This window comes from Microtus pennsylvanicus, chromosome 11, assembly GCF_037038515.1.
Source record: "Microtus pennsylvanicus isolate mMicPen1 chromosome 11, mMicPen1.hap1, whole genome shotgun sequence".
Taxonomy (NCBI): Eukaryota; Metazoa; Chordata; class Mammalia; order Rodentia; family Cricetidae; genus Microtus; species Microtus pennsylvanicus.
The window spans coordinates 9,903,777-9,930,804 of NC_134589.1; the positions used below are offsets into that span (position 1 = coordinate 9,903,777).

General features: G+C 47.4%; 1 protein-coding gene across 2 annotated transcripts in view; it reads left to right on the plus strand.

The window, feature by feature from the left end:
• Nucleotides 1–5,441: 5,441 nt before the first annotated feature.
• Unk (unk zinc finger) overlaps nucleotides 5,442–27,028 on the plus strand; it is a 30,474-nt gene continuing 8,887 nt past the window's right edge. The window contains exons 1-7 of one of the 2 annotated variants that reach the window (XM_075990110.1): nucleotides 5,442–5,673; nucleotides 21,767–21,976; nucleotides 23,006–23,182; nucleotides 23,328–23,458; nucleotides 24,020–24,155; nucleotides 24,657–24,774; nucleotides 25,619–25,703. In XM_075990110.1, coding sequence (XP_075846225.1) covers nucleotides 5,570–5,673; nucleotides 21,767–21,976; nucleotides 23,006–23,182; nucleotides 23,328–23,458; nucleotides 24,020–24,155; nucleotides 24,657–24,774; nucleotides 25,619–25,703 — 961 coding nt within the window. In that variant the 5' untranslated portion in view covers nucleotides 5,442–5,569. The remainder of the gene's footprint in view (nucleotides 5,674–21,766; nucleotides 21,977–23,005; nucleotides 23,183–23,327; nucleotides 23,459–24,019; nucleotides 24,156–24,656; nucleotides 24,775–25,618; nucleotides 25,704–27,028) is intronic. The other variant, XM_075990109.1, reaches the window with a different exon arrangement.

Here is a 27,028-nt window from a genome sequence, read left to right on the forward strand (position 1 = left end):
CAAAAGAGAAAAAAAAAAAAAGAACTGTCTCCATTATATTGCAATATTCAAATATATAAAACACCAAAGCAAGCTTAAGATAACCAGTCAAAGCTCAGAAAACAGAGCCAGGCTGCCTGTGACTCTCCATCTTCCTGCCTCGGCCTCTCGAGCACTGTGACTGCAGGCGTGTGCCACCGCATGCAATAGTCATCTGTTCGATTTGGCTCGGGGACTGAATCTTTGTATGAAGCCCCAGGCTGACCTTATACTCATGGTTTTGCCTCAGCCTCCCAAAAGCTTGCCTACAGGCATCTATCACCATAACCAGAAATATCTGAAAATCTTTAATAACAATGACTCTAGAAAGAGGAATCACAGCTGAACCTAATATGTTTGTTATCACTGGTGATGCCCCCTGTTCACACAGTAGCAGCACGTTTCCTACGGAGCAGGCATCTGTGATGCTTAGGGTATTCATGTGAAGGCACACACCTTTAATACCAGGCAGAGGCAAGCGCATCTCTGTGGGTTCAAGGCCAGCTTGGCCTACTTAGCAAGGCCCTGTCCTAAAGGAAAAGAAAATGCACTTTTGTTTTTGTTTTTTTTTAACTTCTGGAATTAGCAACAGGAATGCTGTCAGTTTTTGCATTCATCTGCTTCACGGTGGAACATAGCTGAATCTTTGACACGATTGGTTCTGTAGTAGCGTCCACAGCGCCACATCTGGCCCAAGCGTCAACTTGTAGCCACGAGTCTCAGCAGAGCAGAACATGCGTGATTTGAAGAGATGATGGGACGGTGTTGGCGCAAACCTCTAACCCAGCATTCGTGAGGCAGAGGCTGATCTGGCCAAGATAGGTGTTACTTTCACCCCGAGTTCTGGGACTTCAGGTGTGTCCACGTGCCCACTCCATCCCCTTTGAGGCAGGGTCTCATTCTGTAACCCAGGCCACCCTGGAGATCACTATGTAGTCCACTACATGTTGATTTTGTTGCTATCCTCCTGCCTCAGGCTTCTGAGGGCTGAGCTTGTGTGACCCACCACACTTGGCTCTAGCATACCCTTAACAGTACATGGTTTTGATTATTATTCACCTAATTTGGTGGTGGTGGTGGGGATAGGGCCTCAGGTAGCCCAGGTTAGCTTTAATTTCTTTCTTTCTTTTGTTTTGGTTTTTCTTTTTCTTTTTTTATTTTGTTTTCAAGACAAGGTTTCTCTGTAGCTTTGGAGCCTGTTCTGAAACTAGTTCTTGTAAACCAGGCCGGCCTTGAACTCACAGAGATCCACAGGCCTCTGCCTCCCAAGTGCTGGGATTAAAAGCATGCACCAATTTGAGAGATGGTCTTACTAAGTAATACAGGATAGACTTCAAATTGTGGCAATCCTCCTGCCTCCTCCACTTCCCTCCTCTTCCTCCTCTTCTTTTCCTTCTTCTTCTCCTTCTTGAGACAGGGTTTCTTTCTTTTTTTAATATTTATTTATTATGTATACAATATTCTGTCTGTGTGTATGTCTACGGGCCAGAAGAGGGCACCAGACCTCATTCCAGATGGTCGTGAGCCACCATGTGGTTGCTGGGAATTGAACTCAGGACCTTTGGAAGAGCAGGCAATGCTCTTAACCACTGAGCCATCTCTCCAGCCCCCAGGGTTTCTTTTCTTTTCTTTTCTTTTCTTTTTTTTGGTTTTTCGAGACAGGGTTTCTTTGTGGTTTTGGAGCCTGTCCTGGAACTAGCTCTTGTAGACCAGGCTGGTCTCGAACTCACAGAGATCCGCCTGCCTCTGCCTCCCGAGTGCTGGGATTAAAGGCGTGCGCCACCACCGCCCGGCTTGAGACAGGGTTTCTCTGTGTAACAGTTCTGGCTGTCCTGGAATTTACTTTATAGACCAGGAAGTCCTCAAACTCAGAGATCCACCAGCCTCTGACTCCCAAGTGCTGAGATTAAAGGCGTGCGCCACCACCGCCCGGCTCTGTCTCTGCTTCCTGAGTGCCAGGATTACACACATGTGTCACCACTCTCAGTTATTTTTCTCTGGGTTTTGGTAATTGTTAAAGAAAAACCGAAACCTGCCCCAGGAAAAGACAAGATGTAGATGTAATCCACCCACCTAAGAATGACGAGCCTAGAGCGCCCCCCTTAGGTGGTGACTAATAATGGCTTTTCTTTTTCTGGACTTGCCAAGTGGGAGGAAAAGTACCATCGGAAATGGGGAGGGATTGCAAGGACAATACAATCAACACGAAACACGTGAGCTGGGGATCAGGCGTAGAGTGATGAGGTAAGCCCGGGTGTGATCACGCGCACTGCAGTCAGAGCCACGGTAAATACAATACTGTATCTGGGCTTCCGCCCTCTCCCACTACCTTGTCCTTCACTAACTTGCTGAGTGACTTTCTGCAAGTTACTTAACTTCTCTGGGTTTCGATTCCCTCTTCAGTGAATTAAGCAATGCAGAGGACATCATCTCCTAATCCTACAGTAATGCTTATTCAGGAACTTGTTATTATACTCTTATTATTAAAAATAAAGGCGGGCGGTGGTGGCACATGCCTTTAATCCCAGCACTCCGGAGGCAGAAGCAGGTGGATCTCTGTGAGTTCAAGGCCAGCCTGGTCTACAGAGTGAGTTCCAGGACAGCTCCAAAGCTACAGAGAAACGCTGTTTTGAAAAACAAAAACAAAATAATAATAATAGATCTATGAGCCGTAGTTTCTGTAGAGACTTCACACTTGGGGACTTAAAAGAAAAATCAGCAGCCAGTTCTTTGGATTTAAGCATAAGAATAAGCCATTCATTAGCATTTGTATTTGTCCTTTTGGAATAGCTCGTCTTCAAACAGCTCTAGTGGCTAAACAATTGACTTGGCCTGTTTAGGAAATAAATACCAGTTTGTCAGCTCTGTAAGCTGACAAATTGGCTTCCCTTGTGAAGTTACACAGACCTAAATGAAAAAAAAAAAGCATGTGTCATCCTGGAACACTAACAGTTTCCATTTCCTCCACCCTCTCTACCCTACAGACATTTGAAAGGAACTTTCACTCCCCTCCCTGCTTCTTCTTTTCCTTTTCTTTCTTTTTTTTTTAATTTTTTAAAAAAGATTTATTTTATGTATACGAATGCTCTATCTCATGTGTGCCTACACACCAGAAGAGGGCATCAGATTTCACTCCAGATGGTTGTGAGCCACCATGTGGTTGCTGGAAATTGAACTCAGGACCTCTTGGAAGAATAGCCTGTGTTCTTAAACTCTGAGCAATCTCTCCAGCCCCTCCTTTTCTCTCTCTCTCTCTTTCTGTCTTTCTTTGGTTTTTGGAGACAAGGTTTCTCTGTAACTTTGGAGCCTGTCCTGAAACTAGCTCTTCTAGACCAGGCCTCAAACTCACAGAGCTCCGCCTGCCACTGCCCCCCAAGTGCTGGATTAAAGGTGTGCGCCACGACCACTGTCCAGCCTCCTTTTTTATTTATAGTTTTTTCGAGACAGGGTTTCTCTGCGTTGCCCTGGCTGTCCTAGGAGCCAGGCTGACGTTGAATTCCAGAGATTCACCTGCCTATGCTGGGATTAAAGGCCCAAATTACCACACACACATACACACACACACCTGCTCCCCGTTTCTTTTCAGAGAAGCTCTCACTATGGAGAACGGAACTGGACTGGAACTTGCTGTACTGACCAAGCTGGCCTCAGACCCATAGAGAGCCATCTCCCCAGTGTCCCAGAGCTAGTATTAAAGGTGCCGTCAACAAGCACACCCTGCTTCTCTCTTTCAAAAGAGTTTAAAATTTTACTTAAGTATTTGTTCCCTGATGCAAGTATGGAACCTGTTTTCTTCCCCACCATGTAAGGGATCAAACTGTCGCCACATGGCAGCTCACAGCAGTCTGTAACTCCAATCCCAGGGGTTCTGACACCCTCACACCAATGCACATAAAAAAATTAAAGCAAAACAACAGCAAGAACAACAACAGGGGCTGGAGGCTCAGAGGTTAAGAAAAGCTGCCTGCTCTTCCAAGGTCCTGAGTTCAATTCCCAGAAACCACATGGTGGCTCACAACCATCTGTAATGAGATCTGGTGCCTTCTTCTGGCCTGTAGGCATACACACAGACAGAATATTGTATACATAATAAATAAAATATTTTTTAAAAAAAGAACAACAACAAACGTATATCACAAACAAAAGAAAACGATTTTGAAGCATATTGAACAGAGAACAGGTCAGCGGACAGCATTACACCCCCAGCGATGGACATTTTGTTGGTTGGTTGTGTGTGATGCATGTGTGAGAGGTGCGAGTGTGAACCCACGGGCAAGCTAGAAGGCAGCTTCGTGGGGTGGGTTCTCCCCTTCCACCTTAACAAAGGGTGCCAGGGATAGAACTCAGGTTTCCAGCCTCGCAAAGAAAGCACGTTTACCCCCGGCCCATCTCCGCATTCCTGTTGTTTTGTTATTTTTGGTGTGGTTGTTAGACAGAGGGATGCTCTGGCTGTCCTGTAACTAGCTTATGTAGACCAGGCTGACTTTGAACGGCGCGGGACCAAGGCAGGTGTCACTCTGCTCTTGTTTTCTGAGACTGGGTCTCAGCACGAAGCCCAGATTGGCCTGGAGCTTGTGATTTTCCTCCTTCAGGCATGAGTCACTATATCCAGCCCGTGGAGGTCATGTCATAAAACCAAATGCCTAAATGTGAGGCTATGGCCCTGTATTTTCCCAAACAGGAAAGGTCTTCCAGAAAAAGAGAACCAGAGTGCAATATAACTCATTCCTTACTCACGCCCTGGCCCTTCGTATTGGTCTACCGTGATGCTTCTCCGCAATTTACCAGTGTATCTATGAAAACCACTAGAGAAAGACTGAGTTCTCCCTTAGACTTTAATGTACTGGAAACAAGGTGTCTGGGCCAGCCACTGAGTTCAGATGGAGCCCAGGTTTCAGGACTGGTAAATGTTAATGAGGCAAGGGAACAGTATGGTGTAGTGTAACTGTTCTTTAACAAAGCTTCCTCAAACTGTCTGCCAGCCGGCTTACTTTCTCTGGTGATGTACAAGTTACTACCATCTCAGGAAGAAGTTGGCTCACAAGCTTGCTTGCTTGGAGGCAATGCTCTAGGCAGACTTTAGCAACCATGCGCAGACTGTACTGGTAAGGAGGCAGGTAACTACTACACTGTTGGCAGCGTAATTACACTTGAAACATTCTCGATTGGAATCGTTTAGGGGCTCCCTAACTCGCTTCTTGTACTCCGATGGCTCCAGTTTCAAGGAAGAGCTCTCCTCCCACCACACTGTAAAAACGCTGGTATTAGTTGAGTGGCCAGACTACAATTACCACAAGACATCGCGGGTCCTTAGCATCCGGGACACGGTCCGCAAAGATCCCTGGGTATTGTGGTCTTGTGCTTCGGCAGCGACCCTGTGCCAACGGTAAAATTTCAGCCGAAAGGAGGACCACAACTCCCAGCAACCTTTGCTGCCGTGCGGGGGGTCTTCACGTTCTCGTGGCGCGGCGCAGGCGCTGTGGGTCCTCGGCGCGGACCGCGCAGACTGAATAATAAAAGGGGAGAGGCGAAGAGGCAGGAAGACAGGACCATGTCGAAGGGCCCGGGGCCCGGCGGCTCGGCAGCTTCCTCGGCGCCCCCGGCCGCTACCGCTCAGGTGCTGCAGGCACAGCCCGAGAAACCGCAGCACTACACGTACGTAGAGCCCCCCCCCCCGCCGCGCGCGCACGCCTGACGTCAGCGGCCAGCGTGAGTCACGCGCGCAGGGAGAGCGCGAGGCTGTCTCTCCCTCCCCCCCCCTTCCTTCTTCAGCTTGGCCCAGACCGGTTCCAACCTGCTAGGGCCGGTCCCAGCTTCCTCAACTGTCACCAACCTCTGGTCGGGCCGTGGGGCGGGAAACTCGGTCCCAGCCTCCGAGTTGGGAAGGCAGGAACTCGGTCCCGAGTACACACTTTCCAGGGTAGGCCTTGGAGGCCCGAGTGTTCCTCAGACCGTAAAACCACAGGACCAGGCTCTTGGCGAGCGAGGAGCCCACGACATGACAAGTTGAGTTGTGTAGCAGCCAGCCCTAGACCTGTCTAGATACTACGACTCGCTTGCAGTCGTCCGTGCGCCCGAGGAGCTCCTTTGTAGCTCAGAGGCCCGTTGGTTGTCCACGAGGATCACCCACGCTTGAGTTCCCTTAAGCAGTCAGACGTGCAGACACGAAACCACTCTTCGCAGGCAGTACTGTCCGGCCTGTGAGCGAGCCACCCTCGGGGTGCTGTACGATTGCAGGCCCCTTCAGAATCTGGCAGGAGAGGGAGCCTCAGAAAAGCCCTGCCAAGCTGCATGTGTGTCAGCCTAGGTCCCTGCCTTCATTGCTGTCACGGCACGGTAGGCCTAGGTGCTGTGGGACAAAGGCCAGCGATGGGCTTCCCCTTGTAAAACGTTGGTTTCCGTTCCCAGCCGGGTCAGGAGTGCCTCTCACTCCCTTCAGGTGCCTGGGCGGTGTAGGTATTTTCAGGATCCCAACCCACGGAGAGTTCAGAATCTGAGCGGTTGAGCAGCACTCAAGTTGAGTAAGCCAGCAAGCAACTGTTGGGATACAGAGAACTAAAGGCAGGCAGGGGGAGCTTGGCTTGACAAGGCCTTTTGGGAGATGGACCTGGGAACATCGGTTATAGGAAATGTATTGGTTTTCGAGGGACTCTATGATATTGGCTGGCGGCTAAGCTTGATTGCAGTGTGACTCAGTTGGTCCTTTCTTACTGGAGTTCTCTGCATCCTTGCGGTCGCTTTTGGTTAAGAAGTCACTGACTGACTTACCTGGCCACACAGCAATGTGGTCTCGATTTGCAAATCTGTAAACTTAATTGGGACTAATTTTGTATTACACTTATTTATTTATATGTACATATGTATGGGAACACGCATGCATGCGCAGGTGTGGAAGTCAAACGGTCCGAGGGCATTGGTTCTCTCCTTCACCATGTGGTTCTGGGGTTCAACTCCGATGGCCAAGCTTGGCAGCTAGGGCCTTCCCAACTCTGTGCCATCCCACGCGTGGGGGAAGGGCTCTACCATTGAGCTGTAGTTCACACACCCACTTATTATTTCTTTAGTTACCACTTTCCTACTGCCTTAGACTCCTGAGTTAACTGGGATTACAAATCTGCCACAGGGCCTCGTTATGGAACTTTTTAATGATCTTTGATTGCTTGGATCATGGTTTTCAGTACAATTACCAAACAAACTTAAATAAATCTTAGTTTCTTTTTGTAGATATGTGTGTGTGTGTTGTGCGCGCGCATGTGTGCGTGCGTGCGCAATTGGAGATCAGGTCAGATGTCCTGTGAGATAGGATCTTTATGGGCAGGAGAGATGGCTTAGTCGTTAAGAGAGCACTGACTGACTGTTCCTCTTGCGTCCCTGGTTCAATTCCTAACACTCACATGGTGGCTCATAGCTGTCTGTAACTATAATCTCATGGGGATCCCATGCCTTCTTCTGGTGTGCAGACGTACAATAGACAAGACACCTGTGTGCATAAAATAAATCTTGAAAAAGAAAAGATTCTTTTACTGACCCTGAAGCTTGGCCAGGTTGGCTGCCCAGTGAGCTCCTGGGGGCCCACTTCCTCCGACCTCCCAACACTGGGGTTAGGAGCATGTGTGGCCCATGCCTGGCTTTTTACATGGTGATGAAGATTCGTACTCAGGTCCTCAGTCTTGTGGAGCAGACACTCAGCCCACAGAGCCATCTCCACGGCCATCTTATTTATTTATTTAAGGATAAGGTCTTGCTGTGTAGCTTTGGCAAGCCTGGAACTTATTGTGTTGCTTATATTGACCCCCCCCATTGGGGATCTTTTTCCTCTACCTCATTCTCCAGCATTCTGGGATTACAGGATTTGGCTACCATAAGTAGCTGCTGTCTGTTCTACTGTTGTCACTGAGATCCCGTGAAGTTACATTAGAATGGGTTCTGACAGATGAAAGGAGCGAGCACAGTGTAGTTGTCAGTGTCTGAATTACTTGTTTGCTTTCTCTGTGTAGCCTTTGCTGTCCTGGAACTCACTCTGTAGACCAGGCTGGCTTTGAGTTCACAGACATCTGCCTGCCTCTGCCTCCCGAGAGCTGGATTAAAGTTGTGTGCGGTTATGTCCAATTTAGCATCTGAGTTTTTTTTTCTTTTTTTTGAGACAGGGTTTCTCTGTGTAGCCCTGGCTGTCCTGGAATTCCCTCTGTAGACCAGGCTGGCCTCGAACTCACAAAGATCCACCTGCTTCTGCCTCCTGATTACTGGGATTAAAGGGGTTCACCACTACCTCCCGGCATATCTTGAGGTTTGTTTTTTTTGTTTGTTTGTTTTTTTGGTTTTTCGAGACAGGGTTTCTCTGTAGCTTTGGTGCCTGTCCTGGAACTAGTAGACTAGGCTGGTCTCGAACTCCCAGAGATCCTCCTGCCTCTGCCTCCCCAGTGCTGGAATTAAAGGCGTGCGCCACCACCGCCCAGCTCATATCTTGAGTTTTTAAGCAATTATGTTTTTATGCGTCTAATTTTGTCCACGTGTGTGTCTGTGCAGCAGGAGCATATCTGGTGCCCTTAAAGGCCAGAAGTGGCATCAGGTCCCCTGGAACTGGAATTACAGATGGTTGTGAGCTGCCATGTGGGTGCTGGGAATTAAACCAAGGTTCTCTTCAAGAACATCAGTGCTTTTAGCTGCTAAGCCATCTCTCCAGTCCTAATATCTGAATTTTTGCCCTTTTTGATTCTTGTTTGACATCTGTCTTTCTATTCTTTGAAGCTTGTTGTATAGTCTTGGAACTTGGCTCCTAAGTCATTTTTATTTATTTATTAGAACATTTACTTACCGTGTGTGTGTGTGTGTGTGTGTGTGTGTGTGTGTGTGTGTGTGTGTGTGTTATAAGGACGATGTGTAGGAATTAGCCTTTCTTTTCTCCAGATGAGTCCCAGGAATCAGATTTGGTGACAAGTGCCTTTACCTCTGAACCATCTCACCAGCTTGAGACAGCTTTTAAATGCATAGGAATTAATGAAGTACCCAAGCTTAACTGAGAGATGGAGGTTACTGGTCTTCCTATCTTTTTATCTACCAAAAAACCCCCAAAAAACTAAAAACAAAAACAGGTAAATTCTGGCATTCAGAAACAATGACTTGGGGCTGGAGAGATGGCTCAGAGGTTAAGAGCATTGCCTGCTCTTCCAAAGGTCCTGAGTTCAATTCCCAGCAGCCACATGGTGGCTCACAACCATCTGTAATGAGGTCTGGTGCCCTCTTCTGGCCTGCAGGCATACATTCAGACAGAATATTGTATACATAATAAATAAATAAATATTTAAAAAAAAAGAAAAGAAAAAGAAACAATGACTTGGAAAACTTGATCATCCAGATCCGCTGTTGGTGAACACGAGGACACAGGTGGTACAAGTATACCTGGTGTCCCTGATGTGTCTGTATTACTGAAGGGAACTCCGTTGTTGTCCTTGGGGATTGTATACCTGGTGTCCCTGATGTGTCTGTATTACTGAAGGGAACTCAGTTGTTGTCCTTGGGGATTGTATACCTGGTGTCCCTGATGTGTCTGTATTACTGAAGGGAACTCAGTTGTTGTCCTTGGGGATTAGGGGAACTGGGAGTTTTTTAAGAGTTTTCAGCTGGGCCTTGGAGGTGCACACCTTTAATCCCAGCAAAAGGAGTTTTCCTACATAGCACAGCCAGACCTGGCACTCCCTGAGTTGTCTTTGCTCCATCCACCTTCCAAGTGTGGCACTACAGGCATGTGCCACCGTGGCCAGCTGCTGTTTGTTGGCTTTTGTGTTTTTGGTTTTTCAAGACAGTATTTCTCTGTGTAGCTTTGGAGCCTGTCCTGGCACTAGCTCTGTAGACAGGGCTGGCCTTCAACTCACAGAGATCCGCCTGCCTGTGTGCTGGGTTTAAAGGCCTGTGCACCACTGCCCAGCTGTTTGTTTGTAAATGTACTTATGTTTAGTTTATGTGCACTGGTGTTTTTGTCTGCCTGGAGATCTGTGTGAGCGTGTCAGAAGCCCTGGAGCTGGAGTTACAATTGTGAGCTACCATGTGGTTTTCTGGGAACTGAACCTGGGTCCTTTGGAAGAGTAGCCAGTGCTCTTAACTGTTGAACCATCTCTCCGGCCCCAAAATGTTTTGTCTTTTTTTTTTTTTTAATGGTTTTTCGAGACAGGGTTTCAATGTTTTGTCTTTTAAAACTGTGTGACGTACTTCTTTGGGACAGTTCTCTCAATGAAGCACAGCCTGCCTCAGACTCAGTATCTTCCTCCCTGTCTCTCTCCCTTTCAGGTGCCACCTGCCGTTACTCGTTTTTTCTTTGTTTTTTGTTTTTGTTTGTTTGTTTGTTTTTGCTGTTGTTGTCATTTTGTTTTGTTTGATGCGGGGTTTTATGTGGAAAACCCCTAAACTACCGACCTGCTTGACTCCACCTCCCAGGTGCTGGGATTACAGACGTGTGACCAGGAAGGCTTGAACGCTCCTGAAGCCAAAAGGTTTATATAAACAGTAGTTTGAAAGATAGTTATTGTCATATTTCCGCTAATCTTTTGTTTTGTTTTCTGTTTGAGACGGAATTTCTCTGTGTAACAGCCCTGGCTGTCCTGGACTTCCCTCTGTAAACCAGGCTGGATCGCAGAGATCCACTGCCAAGGGCTGAGTTTAAGGCAGTTTTGTTTGTAATAAGTCTACCTTGTACATTTTTAGAAGAGTTAAAAAAAAACAGATTTAAGAATAGGAAGTTTTGGGCTAGAGAAATAGCTCAGTGGTTAAGAGCACAAACCACTCTTTCAAAGGTCCTGAGTTCAATTTCCAGCACCCACTAATGGGATTTGATGCCTTCTAGCCTCAGGCATACATGCATACAGCACTCATACTAAAAAATACATAAATAAAATTAAAGAGAAGAATAGGGAGTGTTACGTTAGTTACATCCCACACTGTGTCCAGAAGTATAGATTTAGAGATTCATATAACAAGTACATTAAAAATTAGCTGATAAGCCAGGCAGTGGTGGTGCACGTCTTTAATCCCAGCACTCGGGAGGCAGAGGCAGGTGGATCTCTGTGAGTTCGAGGCCAGCCTGGTCTACAAGAGCTAGTACCAGGACAGGCTCTAAAACTACAGAAAAACCCTGTCTTGAAAAACCTTAAAAAAGAAAGAAAGAAAAAAGAAAAATTAGCTGATGCTGGACGGGTGGTGCACACCTTTAATTCCGGTACTCGGGAGGCAGATCTCTGTGAGGCCAGCCAGAGCTACACAGAGAAACCCTGTCTCAAGAAAGAAAAGAAAAGAAAAAGAGAAAGAAAGAAAAAAATAGAGCGAGCACACGAGAGAAATAGGCAGCTAGGGTAGCTGTAGTGGTGGTGTTTGCCTTTAATCCCAGCACTCAGGCATGCAGATCTCCTGAGTTCCAGGACAGGCAGTACTACACGGAGTACCCTGGGTCAAAAATAAAAGAAAAAAACAGAAACAAAAGGCAGTTAATTGAAGGGCCGGTGAGATGGCTCAGTGGGTACATCTGTGCCTGACAACCTGAGTTAATCCTCACAACTCAGAAACCCGCATGAAGGTGGGAGGAGAAAAATTAACTCTGCCAGGTTATTCTCTGATCTCCAACGCATGCATGTGCTCACGCACACACAGAGATATAAATTTAAGCAGTTTGTTTGAAAGGACAATAGGAAGGTATCTTTTTGTTTGTTTGTTTGTTTGTTTGTTTGTTTGTTTTTGAGACAGGGTCTTACTATGTAGCTCTGGCTGTTCTGGAACTCACTTTGTAGACCAGACTGGCCTCAAACTCGCAGAAATCTGCCTGCCTCTGCTTCCCAAGTGCTAAGATTAGGTGTGCCGCTATGAGGTTAATGTTTAAAATATTGGTTTGTTTTGTTATTTTTGCCCCTGTAAGAGGAATTACGCTTCAAAGTATATCTTTTTTGGAGTCCTTCAACTTTGCTTGATTCTCAAACTTGTTAATGCTTCTTTTCTTTTTCTTTTTTAATTTATTATGTATAGTGTTCTGCCTGCATGAATGCCTGTACGCCAGAAGAGGGCACCAGATCTCATTCTAGGTAGTTGTGAGCCTCCATGTGGTTGCTGGGAATCGAACTCAGCATCTCTGGGAGAGCAGCCAGTGCTCTTAATCCCCAGCCATCTCTCCAGCCTTGTTAATGGTCTTGATACAGGAAAATTAAGCTCTAGTTATTGAAAAGGTTGTGGGGTGATTCTATCTATCATCTGTCTGTCTGTCTCTCTGTCCATCTAATCTTCCATCCATCCATCCATCCATCCATCCATCCTTCCATCATTTTTGAAACAGGGTCGCACTATATAGCCCTGGTTTGCCTGGAATTTGCTTTATAGACCAGCCTGGCCTTGAATTTAGATCTCCTTGCCAGTGCTGGGATTAAAGGCATGCACTACCACATTTGCCCTGTAGGTTGGTTTTTAGACAAGAAATGCTTTCTCTATATAAAATATAATCCTGTATATACAGGCATCCTGCGAATTTATAACTAGTTTCTTTCTTTTTCTTTTTTCTTTTTCCTCTTTAAAACAGCTGGTCTGGTCACTCTGTAGACCAGGCTGGCCTCAAACTCAAAGAGCTCTGTCTGCCTCTGCCTCCCGAGTGCTGGGTTTAAAGGCATTCATCACTGCCACCAACTGAACTTGATTCTTTTTTTTGTTGTTGTACTTATAACTTTATATTTGTTTCATGTGTAGCTGTGGAGGTCCAGGGACAGTTTGTAAGAGTGGGTTTTCTCCTTCTGCCATTTGGGTTTTAGAGACTGAATTTTTAGTTGGTAGAATGAGTGTCTAGCATGCATAGAAAGGGAGGGGGCAAATTTGTAGTCCTAGTACCCAGAAGGTAGGTAAGCAGATCAGAAGTTCAAGGTCATCCTGTCAGTTCAAGGCCAGCCTGGGTTGCGGGACTGGAGAGAGACAGAATTGTGTGAGAGAGTGGAGCCCGTTAGCAGCTGTTTTGACAGAGAAGAAGAATGTGTGAGAGAGAATGGAGTTCCGTCAGCTGTTTTGAGACAGTTTTGTTAGTTGGTACATTATTGTTATGAATTTTACTGGATTTCATCTGATGGTGTTTGGAAAACTCGGGAAGTGAACATGTATTTAGGTCAAATTGCAGTAAAGCCAGACATACAGTACTGGAGTGCAAGTTACAGAACGAGTTGCTTAGCGGAGTCGGAGGCGATGAGCTAAATTGCCAGTAATCCTTTTTTGATCTCATTTGCATGTTTATCAAATCAAATTAACTTCCTGCATTACAAAAGGTCTCACCAGACCCCATTAATAAGTGTTCATGGTGTTACAATTTATTTAAAAAATCGTGGGAAGGAGAAACATGTATTGGAAGAGGAGAGAGAAGGGGCAGAGACTGGTCCTTGGGGACAAGAGAGACAGAAAGAAAAAGAGATGAGAGATGGACAGGGCCCACCTTTTAAAAGGGAACAAAGAGAGTGTACCTAGGGGTGCTCTTAGTGGCTGCAGCTGAGGATGTATCCTGTCAGGACCCCAAGGGCAGGCCAGTACAGATGCCTGAATACTAATGTGAGGCCCATGCTGAGACTAGACTCTTAAGCTTGACACCTCATTGTTTGCTATGTCTAAAGTAATGATTAAAGTTCAGATCTGCTTAATAGTTAAGTTTTTTTGTTTTAATCCAGCTATGTTAGACACTAAAGAAGGCTTCCCCTCAGTCCATATGCTTCTGCTCTGACTGGTGATTTCTGTCATCCTACAAAGACTGACTTATTGGTGAGGGCAGCTGGACAACTCTGAGAGCAACAACTTAGAGCAATGCATCTTGGGCATACTCTATAAGGAGCTTCTCTGGAGATAGCACCCCATGTAAGTGCAGAAAACAAGACACCCTCGTGGACCTACTACTTCCCGCTTCCAACACCCTGATGCCTGAAGGTGAGGTCTCCTTCTCATGCGTCTTAGAAGCCCTGTGCACACGTAGGTCACTAGAGCCCTGCAGCCTGAGCAGCACGCGGGCAGGCTTTTTTGCTAGACCTCTGCCTGGCTGGTATTTTTGTTAGGAGTCACTGGATGAGAAGCTGGGAAAGCAGATTCTGTCTGCAGCTCCACTGTGGAGGAGGTGGGAGCGAAAGGCCTCTGGTTGCGTTTCTAAACTGGACAGTATTTTTTTTTTTGAAACTGGACAGTATTTTTTTTTTAATATTTATTTATTTATTATGTATACAATATTCTGTCTGAATGTATGCCTGCAGGCCAGGAGAGGGCACCAGACCTCATTACAGATGGTTGTGAACCACCATGTGGTTGCTGGGAATTGAACTCAGGACCTTTGGAAGAGCAGGCAATGCTCTTAACCTCTGAGCCATCTCTCCAGCCCCTGGACAGTATTTTTTAATAATTTAATAATTGTTGTTCTTTAAAACAATTGTGTTTGAACCTGAAGAAGTCTTCCTTACTAGCCAAGTACGCTTTCTATATTTTCATGTTGCAACTATGGACAGTTATGGCTAATCTAAGTAGATTGCCCCCCACCTCTTTATTTTTGAGACAGATTCTCTCTACAAGTAGCCCTGGCTATCCTGGAACTCACTATGTAGACAGCTGGGCTGGAACTCACAGAAATCCCCCGCCTCTGCCTTTCCAGTGCTGGGATTAAAGTTGTGCGCCACCACGACTGGCCTCTGTCTTCCGTTTAAACATGGATGAATTTGGGACACACTACTGTGTTATATGAAGATGCTGAATGCAAGTTTTTTCTGCCATTCTTAGCTAATATGTAAAGTTATATTAGCCTAATTATTAGAAAACGCTAAAAATTTTGATTTGGTATCGTCTAGACATCCAGCATTCCATACCATAGCATATAGTTTATAAAGTCACCCTTTGAGCTTCTTAAAATACCTGGCAGCAGAGACACCAGAAGAAACGTGGGTAAAACAGTGCATGGAATTTATTTTTGTCCTATGGAAATATTCAGAAATTACACAGCTGTGACGATACTTTTTTTCTTGAGGCAGAATCTCTCTACTTAGTCCTGACTGTCCTGGATCTCACTGTGTTCACCAGACAGTCCTGGAACTCACAGAGATCTGCCTGCCTCTTCCCCCATGTGCTGGGATTATATGCCTGGCAATACTTTTTTCTGCTTTGAAAAATTATTTTTATTTTTTAAAATCATCACATAATGTGTAAGGTATCATATAATTTTTTTTGTATTTGCTGTTTTCTTTTGGTTTTGGATTTTCGAGACAGGGTTTCACTAGGTAGCCTTGGCTATCCTGGAACTCACTCTTTAGATTAAGCTAGCCTTAAACTCAGAGATCCCCCTGCCTCTACCCCTAAATGCTGGGGTTAAAGGCATGCGCCGCCACCACCCTGTTCGTTATAACATTTCCAACAAAGTGTATTTTGTGGTTTTCCTTCCCTCCCATCTCCGCACTGCCACACTGCCCTGTTATACACACCCTCCCTCCTTCATAGGCATTGTCTCAGCTAGCTTAGACTGGCCTCACGCTTGCAGTGCCTCCCCCTGAGTGCTGAGATTGTAGGTGTGTACTACATGGCATGGTTAATATGATCCTGGGTATCTAGCCACACCTCCACTCATACTACACAAGCACTTGACCACTGAGGTATTTCTAGCCCAGTGATTGCATGGGATTTAATATACTAAAAACTACCGATTAGAAACTTTAATGAGTTTAAATTATGAATTTAACAGTCTTGTTTGTTTGTTTATTTATTTTGGTTTTTTGAGGCAGGGTTTCTTTGTGTAGTTTTGGAGCTTGTCTTGGAACTCGCTTTGAAACTAGACTGTCCTTGAACTCACAGAGGTCCTCCTGCCTCTGCCTCCCAAGTGCTGGGATTAATGGCGTGCACCACCACAACCCGGCTTTTTTTTTTTAAGATTTATGTATTATGTATGCAGTGCTCATGTGTGTGCCTGCATGACAGAAGAGGGCACCAGATCTCAGTACAGATGGTTGTGAGCTACCATGGTTGCTGGGAACTGAACTCAGGACCTCTGGGAGAGCAGCCAGTGCTCTTTAACCTCTCAGCCATCTCTTCAGCTCCAAACTTTATAGTTTTAATAAAAATTGCTACCAAAGAGCATCTTTTGAGCATATGACTTGTTGCTGAGGCTTGGCAGCCTTCGGATCAACAAGGGAAAACTTATTATTTGCTGAAAGCTCCCAAGTGCTCCTCCTCCCAGCCTTGCAGTGTCTGCATTCTTAGTGCGCGCGTCAGGTGAACGCCCCATGTGGGAAGGCTGGAGAGCGGCCGGGCTGAGTAGGTTCTCACAGTTTATGTTGTCTGTAAAGGGAAGAAGCCTTTTTTCCCCAGCGGCTTTATGAAGTGAACTGCTTTTCCTTCCGAGGGTGAGAAAGAGATGGAGAGAGTGTCTGCTGAAGGGTAAGAGCTCATTCTTCAATATCGAGATGCCTGTTGAGGTTTGCACCGGCATCTCAGGGCAGCCCGTGTGTTCAGGCATTTAGGTTGGTCTACTGGTTGTATCTGCATTCACTGTAGTTACCACAGCAAACTTTGTCAGCTCTGTAAAACACCTCAATTCTTGCCCCTTTTTTCTTTGCCAGTGTGTAGAGTTTGACAACAGTGCCGAGAGCTGAGGAGAAAGAGAAGATGGAAAGGAGTCTAGCAAGTAAAAATGTCGTAGCGTTCTGTGTGGTGACTTTTCCTGTTGGTGGCTCGGTTTATTTAGGAGATAAAGAAGATACTGAGGCCACTGGCAGTTTCATCATGTCCTAAGTAGAGGGGTGAACGAAATGTCCCGTTCAGTAAAGTGCTTATCTTCTAAGCAGAGGACCTGGGCTTGAGTCCCCGCATCCAGATTAAAAAGCTAGGCATGGCAGCACTTGTGGACACAGAGGATCTGGCCACATTGTTGAGCTCCGGTTCAGTGAGAGCCTCTGTCTTAACACATAGGTGGAGTGCAATAGAGGAAGATCCCAGCCTCAGCCTCCACACATGTACACATCTACCCATGCACACATGCACGTGTAACTACAAAAATAAAGGAAAATTAAAACCAAGTGGGAAGTTTTTCTCCTCATTCTATGTAGTGGGTCACAGGTATGGATGACATGGTGGTATATATCTATAATTCTAATTACTCAAGCGCTGATATTTATAAAACGTATGTGACACATAAATGAACTTAGTGAATTCTATGTTCCATCCCCATGATAGCTTTGTGTGTGGTTTTCCAAATTCAAAAAGATTACAAGTGACTTTCATCTCAAGCATTCCAGATGAGGTATACTCAACCTGTAAAGGGGAGTGTGTCATGATTAACATGCAAAGCAGAATAAGAAGTGTAAGAAATGCCTAAGGTGGCTCTGAGTGGAGCTTAGCAGTAGAGTACCATGTGCAAGGCCGTGGGTTCCATCTCCAGCGTTTCCAGTGCAGGGGAGCTAACAGATAGGTGGGAAGCAAGGAAGACTTCACAGAAGTGGCTTCCAAAAGATTCATTTCCATTTAGTCCTGCCTTTGTTGGTTTCCTCAAGTAAGGAATGAGGCACGAGCAAAGACAGGAAGTTTTCTTTCCACTAGCACCGCAGCTGTGGCCAGAGTGGTGAGGAGGCCGAGTTGAAAACCCACACTGGGATGGGTGGATGGGGCTAGGAATGCCAGGCTGAGCAGTGGTGGCCGCGTATCCAGGTTTCAGGAAGACTAATAAGTCCTATTAAAAGTCTTGTGTATCTGACATGGGGCAGTAGGAATGGAAGTGTGGCTTTAAATGACCTGCTGCCTCTGTCCTTATCTGAGGAATCCCTGTCAGGCACTGTAGACATTTCTGCCTCAGTCATGCAAGCTCCTACCCCAAGGAGCTTCTTTTCGTGAGAGCCACTGTGCCCAAAGCCTTCTCCCTGTCTCTTGTGTGCTCACCAAGATGCTGACACCAAACTTTTTGTTTTGCTTTATTGTTGTTATTGAGACAGAGTCTCACTAAGTTGTCCTGGCTATCCGGGAATTTTCTATGTTGTAAAATCTGGCTTCCAACTCAGAGAGAGCTACCTGCCTCTGCCTCCTGAGTGCTGGGATTAAGGGCATGGGCCGTCAAACCTGGCTTCAAATGTTTTCTTTTAAGTGGATGATAGTAGCATGTGCCTTTAATTTCAGAACTCAAGAGTCAGAGGCAGGTGAGTTTAAGGCCAGCCTGGTCTACATAGTTAATTCCAGGACAACCAAAGCTACACAGAGAACCCCTGCCTCAAAAAACCAAAAAAAAAAAAGTTTTTTGTTTGTTTTTGAGACAAGGTCTTACTGCGCCCAGTGGTGGGGTTAAAGGCTATACCACCATACCCTGTCAGACTTTCAGGAGCACCAACATTTATTTTGCAAATAAAAACACAGGATGTTATTTAGTGATAACATGGTTTGTACCCATTATCCTAGCTACTTAGACAAGACAGAATAATTGCCTAAGCCCAGGACTTTGAGGCCAGCCTGGACAGCAACAACGAGACCTTGTCTGAAGAGAACATTGAAGTACAGGACACCAGCTAGATAGAATCACAGGTACACAATGTGTAGTTCCACAGTATCGGTGTGCCTCGTGCCGTGTGCAGCCATACTTACTCATGCAGAAAGTACTCGTGGTTTATCTGGAGCTCCGTCCTAACTAGGTGTTGGGATTTACTTTGCCAGGCCTTTGCACTCAAGACTGCACTTGCTCCTTTCCTCCTCACCTCATTTTCTACCTGGGTTGCTCTCCTAGTGGACCCAATGAATAGGAAGAATGTCTTTCTTGAAGGATTAGCCTAGTAGCTTAGAGCATGGGTGCCCCAACTTAGTGCCAGGGCTCGATACCTGAATATAGCCAAGAAGGCACAGGTTGTTTGTCTAGCCAGATAGACAAACAAATGGAAAGAAACAGAACTTCTATTTAAATGCCAGAGGAGCCAAAAGAGCAGATTGTAGGGGCCTTTCAGTTTTCTCTCTGGTATCTTAGATACTTGGGACCCAGAGTTGATTGATACCTCTGCCACCTGTGGGTTTGCCTGCACCGCTCACTTCTCTAGGCTCCCGGTTGCTCCTATAGAGGCACTTGGCGCTCATGGAACCAGATACAATGTTATATCATACTGTTAATTTTCTTCAGAACATTTAATCTGCTAGTACCTTCTTCCTTTAAGCCTTCTTCGATTCCAGTCTGGGTCAGAGTCCTTATTGGTACCTAAGATACCCAGAACAGAGCCCCTTACATTTCTTTCCATCAGTCTCTCCTATCCTTTTGTTTTGTTTTGAGAAAGAGTTTTTCTGTTTAACCGTCCTGGAACTCGCTCTGTAGACCAGGCTGGCCTCAAACTCAGAGATCTGCTTGCCTCTGGTGTGCGCCACCACCATCCGGCAGTCCCATCTATGCTTGTGTATCTCCCATGAAAACATGAGCAGGACAGTGTCCTCATTGCTTGGCCCTGCAACTGTACCCAAATGTGCTGGGTTTAACAGGTGTTGCCTGACTCCAGACACTTCTGTTTGATCCTGTCCCAGTCCTGCCCACCCAGCCTGCTCTTTATTGAACTACTTAGGCCTCAGGGATCTGGGCAGAAGTTCTAGGGTTATGCACTCCAGATCTAAGCTCTGCCTGAGCCCAGGCAGCAGCTGTTTCAAATCTGCTGCTTCTGCCTCACTTGCTTAGGTATACAACATTGCACATGATGCCCTCAGCATCTTCTTACCTCTCAGCCCATTGGTTGCTTGTATTGTTGGCTTGAGAAATTGGTCTGCCCAGTGGTCTCGAAGATAGCAGGACTTGCTGACCTGTTTGATTCCTGGAACCCATGTAAAGGTGGAAGGAGAAAACCAGCTCCACAAAGCTGTCCTCTGACCTCCACATGTGTGCTGTGGCATATGCACCCTTTCCCACCACCCAGACATACATACATACACAGTGAAATATTTAAGGGAGGCCAGCGAGGTGGCTCATTGGTTAGAGCACTGATTGCTCTTCCTGAGTTCAGTTCCAAGCAACCACACAGTGGCTCATAACCATCTGTAATAGGATCTGATGCCCTCTTCTGGCCTGCAGGGTTACATGCAGAGGGAGCACTCATACTTTAAAAAAAAAAGTATATTAAAAAACATTTAAAGAAAACTGCAGGGGCTGGAGAGGCGATGGTTCAGTGGTTAAGAGCACTGGCTGCTCTTCAGAAGACCCGGATTCAATTCCCAGCACCTAGATGGCAGCTCACAACTGTCTGTAACCCCAGTTCCAGGAGATCTGACACCTTCACACCAATGCATGTTAAATAAATTTTAAAAAAGAGAGAGAAAGAAAACTGCAGGGGCTGGAGAGATGGCTCAGAGGTTAAGAGCACTGACTGCTCTTCCAGAAGTCCTGAGTTCAATTCCCATCAACCACACGGTGGCTCACAGCCATCTATAATGAGATCTGGTGCCCTCTTCTGGCATGTAAGCATACATGGAAGGAATGTTGTATACATACATAATAAATAAATAAATAAATCTTAAAAAAAAAAGAAAACCGCACTGATTGCCCATTCAACAGTTTCCACCCCAGCGTAGGAGAACCTTAGGCTGGATTAAGGTAGTGAGGAACACAAATCGCTGGGGTATGTTCTGTCAGGGTAAGGTGGTTTGAAACCCTCCATCTGGTGGAGTATTTTTGGATATCCTGGCTATTGTATGAGGGTAGAGGAGAGAGACACCAGTATTTGAATAACCCCAGCTGTTGCAGGTCTTATGTGAGACAACTGGGCACAGTCCATTCTAAGAGGGAGGGCATCTTCAGAATCCCTGTGTGAGCTCCTTCCCAAATATTCCTGCAGGTAACACTAAAGACATCTCAAGGACAGTTATAGTGATACTCATGTTTTAGTAAATAAAGCTTGCCTAAAGATCAAAAGATAAAACTAAGATACTAGAGGCCAGGCAGTGATGTCACACACCTTTAATCCCAGGATTTGGGAGACAGGCAGATGGATCTCTGTGAGTTCAAAGCCGCCCTGGGCTACTCAAGATCAATTCAGAAACAGATCCAGGTGGTGGTGATTCACCTTTAATCTCAGTTTTAGGGAATCACATACTTTTAATCCCAGCACTAGAGGGGAATATAAGACGGGACAGGCTCAGGGCTCAGTCTGCAGTCGCCCAGCCTTGGTAGAGGAGAGACTTTTCTGGTGGCTTGGCTGTTTTGCTTTTTCTAATCTTCAGCTTAAACCCCAATATCTGTCTGGGTTTTTATTATTCGTGCTACAGACAGTGATCAGAGTTAGTCCAGAGGGCACTTTACCAATGGGTACCAAAGCAGAAAGCAGTGTCAACCCTAAGCATCTCCATGTTTCTTCCCTCATCCCACAGTGCCAGCTTGGTTCATGGTATAGGGAGGTCTTTGGGGGTGGGTCGGTGTATGTGGGCAGCAGGGAACCACAGACTCGGGGGAGGATGCTTATGTTCTTGTGAACAGCCCTTTTCCCTATGATTAGTGGCTCGGCCTGTGAAACCTCAGATGGCTCAGCCAAGCTGCCGCTGAGCACAGCTGGCCTCTGCCACACACAGCGTTCATGTGGCCTGTGGCTGCTGCCTTTCATGCTGGTGTGGAGCGTAGTTGTTGGGACATATCTAAAAGCCAGAGTCCAGCCTCAGCCCTGGACCGCTCCTGTCGCAGTGGGGCTGGCACTCCAGAGCAGGGCCCTCGGGGATGGTGGCTTTTTGCTGGAAAGCAAGGAGCTTCACTGTGCGCCTGGCCCACCCCTCATGGACTGTCTCTCTGCAGGTACCTGAAGGAGTTCCGCACAGAGCAGTGTCCGCTCTTCGTGCAACACAAATGCACACAGCACCGGCCCTACACCTGCTTCCACTGGCACTTCGTGAACCAGCGCCGCCGCCGTTCCATCCGCCGTCGGGACGGCACCTTTAACTATAGTCCAGATGTCTACTGCACCAAGTACGACGAGGCCACAGGCCTCTGCCCGGAGGGTGACGAGTGAGTGCCCTGCAGCTCTCCTGGATCAGATGCCCTCAGAATAAGCGTGGTCCATGCCAGGCAGCTAGCCTACAAAATAGGCCAAAGTTGGGCTCACCCTTGCCCTGAGCTAAAGGGACAGCAATAAATGGGAATGGCTTTCGTTTCTTTTGCCTATTGCATGAAAACAAAAAATTAGCCTTTCTTCCACTAAATCCCACAAGACTACATTTGAACCAAGATGATGCCCTGGGTCTGTTTCTGGTCCTCCAAGTCTTATCCCCACCTGCTGTGCTGTTCTACACAGTCCACACTGCCATGGCAGCTTAGAAAAAGAGCCTCTCTAGTGTCCCTGTTTGCTGATCGTTGTTGTTTGAGACAGGGTCTCATAACCAAGCCCTGGGTGGCCTGGAACTCACTCTGTAGACCAGGCTCTCAAATTCACAGAGACCAACTGCCTCTGCCTCCCAGGGGCTGGGTTTAAAGGCGTGTGCCATGACAGCCAGCTTATATGCTAACTTTAAATGTCTGTTGAGGAATTGAGTCTATCACTGGTAGCAAGTGAGGTGGCAAAGCCCGAGACATTACTCAGAGGGACCATCGAGGCCTTGTTGCTATTGTTTTAACCTCAGAAAAGTGCTGGGAAGCGCTTCTGGGTTCTGTACTACAGCATTCTGAGCTTTTCCTACAGTAGCCGACCTTTTTCACAGAGGTCAAGACTGGCTGATCTACTCCTCGCAAGCCTATTAAAGCTTGTAGGGCACGTGTGCAAGTTTCGAGGGGTTGATTTTTGGAAGCCCCTGAGTTGGGTAGCATTTATTATTCAAACATCTGTTCATCCAGAAGTATGTCCCCTGAAGCAGCTATAGGCAGCTGCCTGGGGTACCAAACCCTTCAGATCCCGGCCTTTGAGCACAGAGCCGTCCTGGCCACAGACTTCATCATTGTCTTCCCCGGTCTTCCTTCACTGCACTCTCTGAATCGTGGTGGCGGCCCTTCAGCAGTGGCCTTGGGAGGCGGAGGTGACTGACTTCCCCTGCTGTGTTCCAGGTGCCCATTCCTGCACAGGACCACAGGGGACACCGAGCGCAGGTACCACCTTCGTTACTATAAAACTGGAATCTGCATCCATGAAACAGACTCAAAAGGCAACTGCACCAAAAATGGCCTGCACTGTGCTTTTGCCCACGGCCCACATGACCTCCGCTCCCCTGTTTATGATATCAGGTAGGCCGATGCTGGGCCGAGGGGAGGGGCAGGCAAGGAGATCAGCCACTGTTGCTGCTGACTTCAACGAGACAAGAGATTGATGACACTGTTTCCCATTCTCTCATTCCCCTTCCCACCTCTCCGTCCTTTCCTTTTCTCTCAGGGAGCTCCAAGCCATGGAGGCCTTACAGAATGGTCAGACTACAGTAGAGGGCAGCATAGAAGGCCAGTCAGCTGGGGCTGCAAGTCATGCCATGATAGAAAAAATCCTCAGTGAGGAACCTCGGTGGCAAGGTATAGGCAGCCTCAGGTGGCAATTGCACTCCCCTCTCCATAGCTACCCAGTGACTTGGCTTGAAAGTACCACTTCTGTTAGGAGAACTCTAGCCCTTTCATCCCATCTGGAAACTTCAAGTATTTATGTGTATAAGTGTTTGTCTGACTGTATCTCTGTGCACTGTGTGCGTGCTTTATGGATGGTTGTGACCCAACTCACTGAACAGAACCCAGTCCTACAAGAACAAGTGCTCTTAACCACTGAGCCATTTCTTTAGCTCACCTCGCCCCTTCATCCCATGTTAAACTTATATTCAAAAGGCACTATAAGGGAGTTTCCAGACAGACGGAATTCCCAAGATTCCCTTGGGCTTTCACATACACACCCTCATCCATGCTTTTTCCCTCCTGTTGCCTACCTGGCCTATAAAGACATGGCCCCGTTCATGTCTTGCATGAGAACCCCAGCTCAGGGACCCTTCTTCCCAGTAGCTGTCCCCTGCACTCTACTCTGCTGTTGTTGGGGGCTCTGACTCCATTCCCTGACCCCTGCCCTCTGCCCTCTGGCCTTCTGTGCAGAGACTGCTTATGTCCTGGGGAACTATAAGACAGAGCCATGCAAGAAGCCTCCACGACTGTGTCGCCAGGGCTATGCCTGTCCCTACTACCACAACAGCAAGGACCGGCGGCGGAGTCCTCGGAAGCACAAATACAGGTTCTTTGGCCCCAAGAGGCTGCCATGGGAGGGGGAGAGGCGAGGAAGGTTTTGTGACCGACACTACTGCCTCCATGGTTCTCAGGGCGGTGGGAGGGCAAGCCCTGGGGGTTACAGGGCCCAGTTAGAAAGGAGGGGGCTGTGGAAGAGACTGGTGGGAGCCCTGACCCGTTCTTGCATGAGGCCCATCCATTTCTGAGTCTTTAGGGTGTGCCCGTGTGGGACATGTGTGTGGCTGTGGCCTGACTCTTTGGGCTGTCAGAGGTTCAGTACCTGGCTGAAGGGTGCAAAACTGTATCTTCCTTGGTGATGTGGCCAGGGCCAGAGGAACAGCCTGGCCCTAGTGAGACCCTTCCTGTGTAGCTGGTCTTCCCCATTTCTACACCTGGACTTGTGAGACAGGGAGACCAGAGAGGGCCCTGTACAAGGACCCAGGTGGCATTGTGCAGGTCTCAGTCTCGTCCTCTCTTGCCCCTGTCTGATCCCTTCTCATTGGACCAGGTCATCTCCATGCCCAAACGTCAAACACGGGGACGAGTGGGGAGACCCTGGCAAGTGTGAGAATGGGGACGCCTGCCAATATTGCCACACCCGCACAGAGCAGCAGTTCCACCCAGAGGTAGGCTGTGGGGAGGGCAGGAGTGACTTACCATCTCCACTTTGGAGCACTAGGAGACAGGCGAGAATGGGGGCAGGTAGTGGCGCTATTCCAGGAGAGGGCTTTGTGGGTAGTGTCTCAGCGTGTAGCCGCTTTGATTCTAAGCCTGCCCTCCCTCTGCTTCCAGTTCGATTCCTAGCCCACCCAGCCGAGAAGGCACGGATAGGACCTAATAGTCTGGCCGTTCCGGACTTTACACTACTTGTGGTACTTACACCTCGCGGAGCGTGGCAGATCAGAGTCCAAGGGACAGGGACAGCAGCCTCCCTGGTGTACTTCTCCCTCCACAGTGGGGTCTGTGGAAGCCAGGGCACAGCGACGCAAAGACAGCCTTATGTGGCTGTAGACATCACAGGCAGCAGTTAAACCCAGTAGAGATCACAAGTCCAGGTTCCCTGAGGGGCGTTTTGAAGGTGACTCTGTGCTTTTTGGGATCTTGGCTCAGTATAAGGAGGCATATTCATGGGTGTCACCCCAGTTCCCTTGTGATGGCTGGTGGGACCTTTGACTCCAGGAGGAGGGTGTTGATTGATGGTATAGGCTGTCCCGAGAGTTGAGCAGGTTGATCAGGAGAAGCTTGGTAGGCGGTGTGTGCCTGCCACCCCAGCACGAGACAGTGAGGCAGGAGAGTTAGGAGCCAAAGGCAAGCATAGGCTGTCTATCAATATCCTGTCCCTAGAAAAAGACACTGGTAAAGACATAGGGAACTAGGAAGGGAGAAAGTGGAGAGGAATTCCAGGCTAGCCCTGCCTCAATGAAAGTGTCTGTGGTTGAACTTGTCCTGTTTCTGCCCTGCCCCCTCCAGATCTACAAATCCACTAAGTGCAACGATATGCAGCAGTCGGGTAGCTGTCCCCGAGGACCTTTCTGCGCCTTTGCCCACATAGAACGTATGTACGACGTTCGCATGGTCGCGGCAGCTCCCTGTCTTCCTGTTCTCCCCTAACCTCTGCTGAGGCTCGGGCTTGGGGGCATCCCCACTGGAAGTTACAGTCACCTGGCCACTCTGGAACTGACCTTGACGCCCTGGTACAGCCTCCAGGAGCCTGAGATAGACTCAGAGGTCCATGCCCTGCTGGGCATTGAGTCCCAGGCAACACTGAGGCAGGCACCAAATGTTAAAAGCAACTTGATTGATCCCAGTCAGCTACCCCGTGTCACCCATGAGCATGAAGCTCTTCCCTGCTGAGCCCTGCTTGGTTCACTGGAGCAGAGCCCTCTGTCGGAGTATAAGGTAGCTTCCATAGGTCACTAAAGTTTTGGGTAACGTGCTAAAGAGAGAGAGGAGAGAGGTGGATAGGTTAAATTAATTTCAATGTTTTTACTAAGTCCAATGTAAAATGATAGCATAGCTGGGTGTGGTGGTGTACACCTTTAATACCAAGCCCTCGGGAGCAGACGCAAGGCCAGTGCGGTCTACAATAGTGAGTTCCAGGGCTATGTACAAAGACCCTGCCTCAAAATAAATACATAAAATATTTTATAAGTAACTAACTTAAGAAGTATCAAGCTGCCGGGCGGTGGTGGCGCACGCCTTTAATCCTAGCACTCGGGAGGCAGAGGCAGGCGGATCTCTGTGAGTTCGAGACCAGCCTGGTCTACAAGAGCTAGTTCCAGGACAGGCTCCAAAACCACAGAGAAACCCTGCCTCGAAAAACCAAAAAAAAAAAAAAGAAAGAAAGAAAAAAAAAGAAGTATCAAGCTGTTTACCGTGTTTGTGCCGAGTTTTAGAGACCTCTAATCATTGTAACCTCTGCATCCATTTCAGGTTAAGTCGGCTCATTAAGTGCTCAGTAGCGTCAGGTGGCTTGTGCTGCAGCGTGAAACAGCCCCACGCTCTGTTCCCGTGGGGACTGGGTTGTTGCCTGTCTCCCTGCAGATCAGGGCTCTGCTTCCCCTCACTCTTTCTAGGCTCAGCTCTGTCTCAGAGATGAGAGAATAAACAGAGAACTCTAGGAGGGGAAACATGGAGGGCACAGGGAGCTGGAGCTATAGGCACTGGGACCGCCCAGTTGCCACAGAGAGGGGATTAATAGTTTGGGCTATACAAAATGGGGTTGGAATGAGCTCTTCTGCCTCCTATCTCTGTTATCTTAGGAGACTTGGCTGACCTTTCTGAACCTCCGTTTCCTTTTCTGTGTAATGAAGCCCATCATGTGACTTCAGTAACTTTGAGTTAACTGTAGAAGGTGCAGTGGAAACAGTAACTTAATTC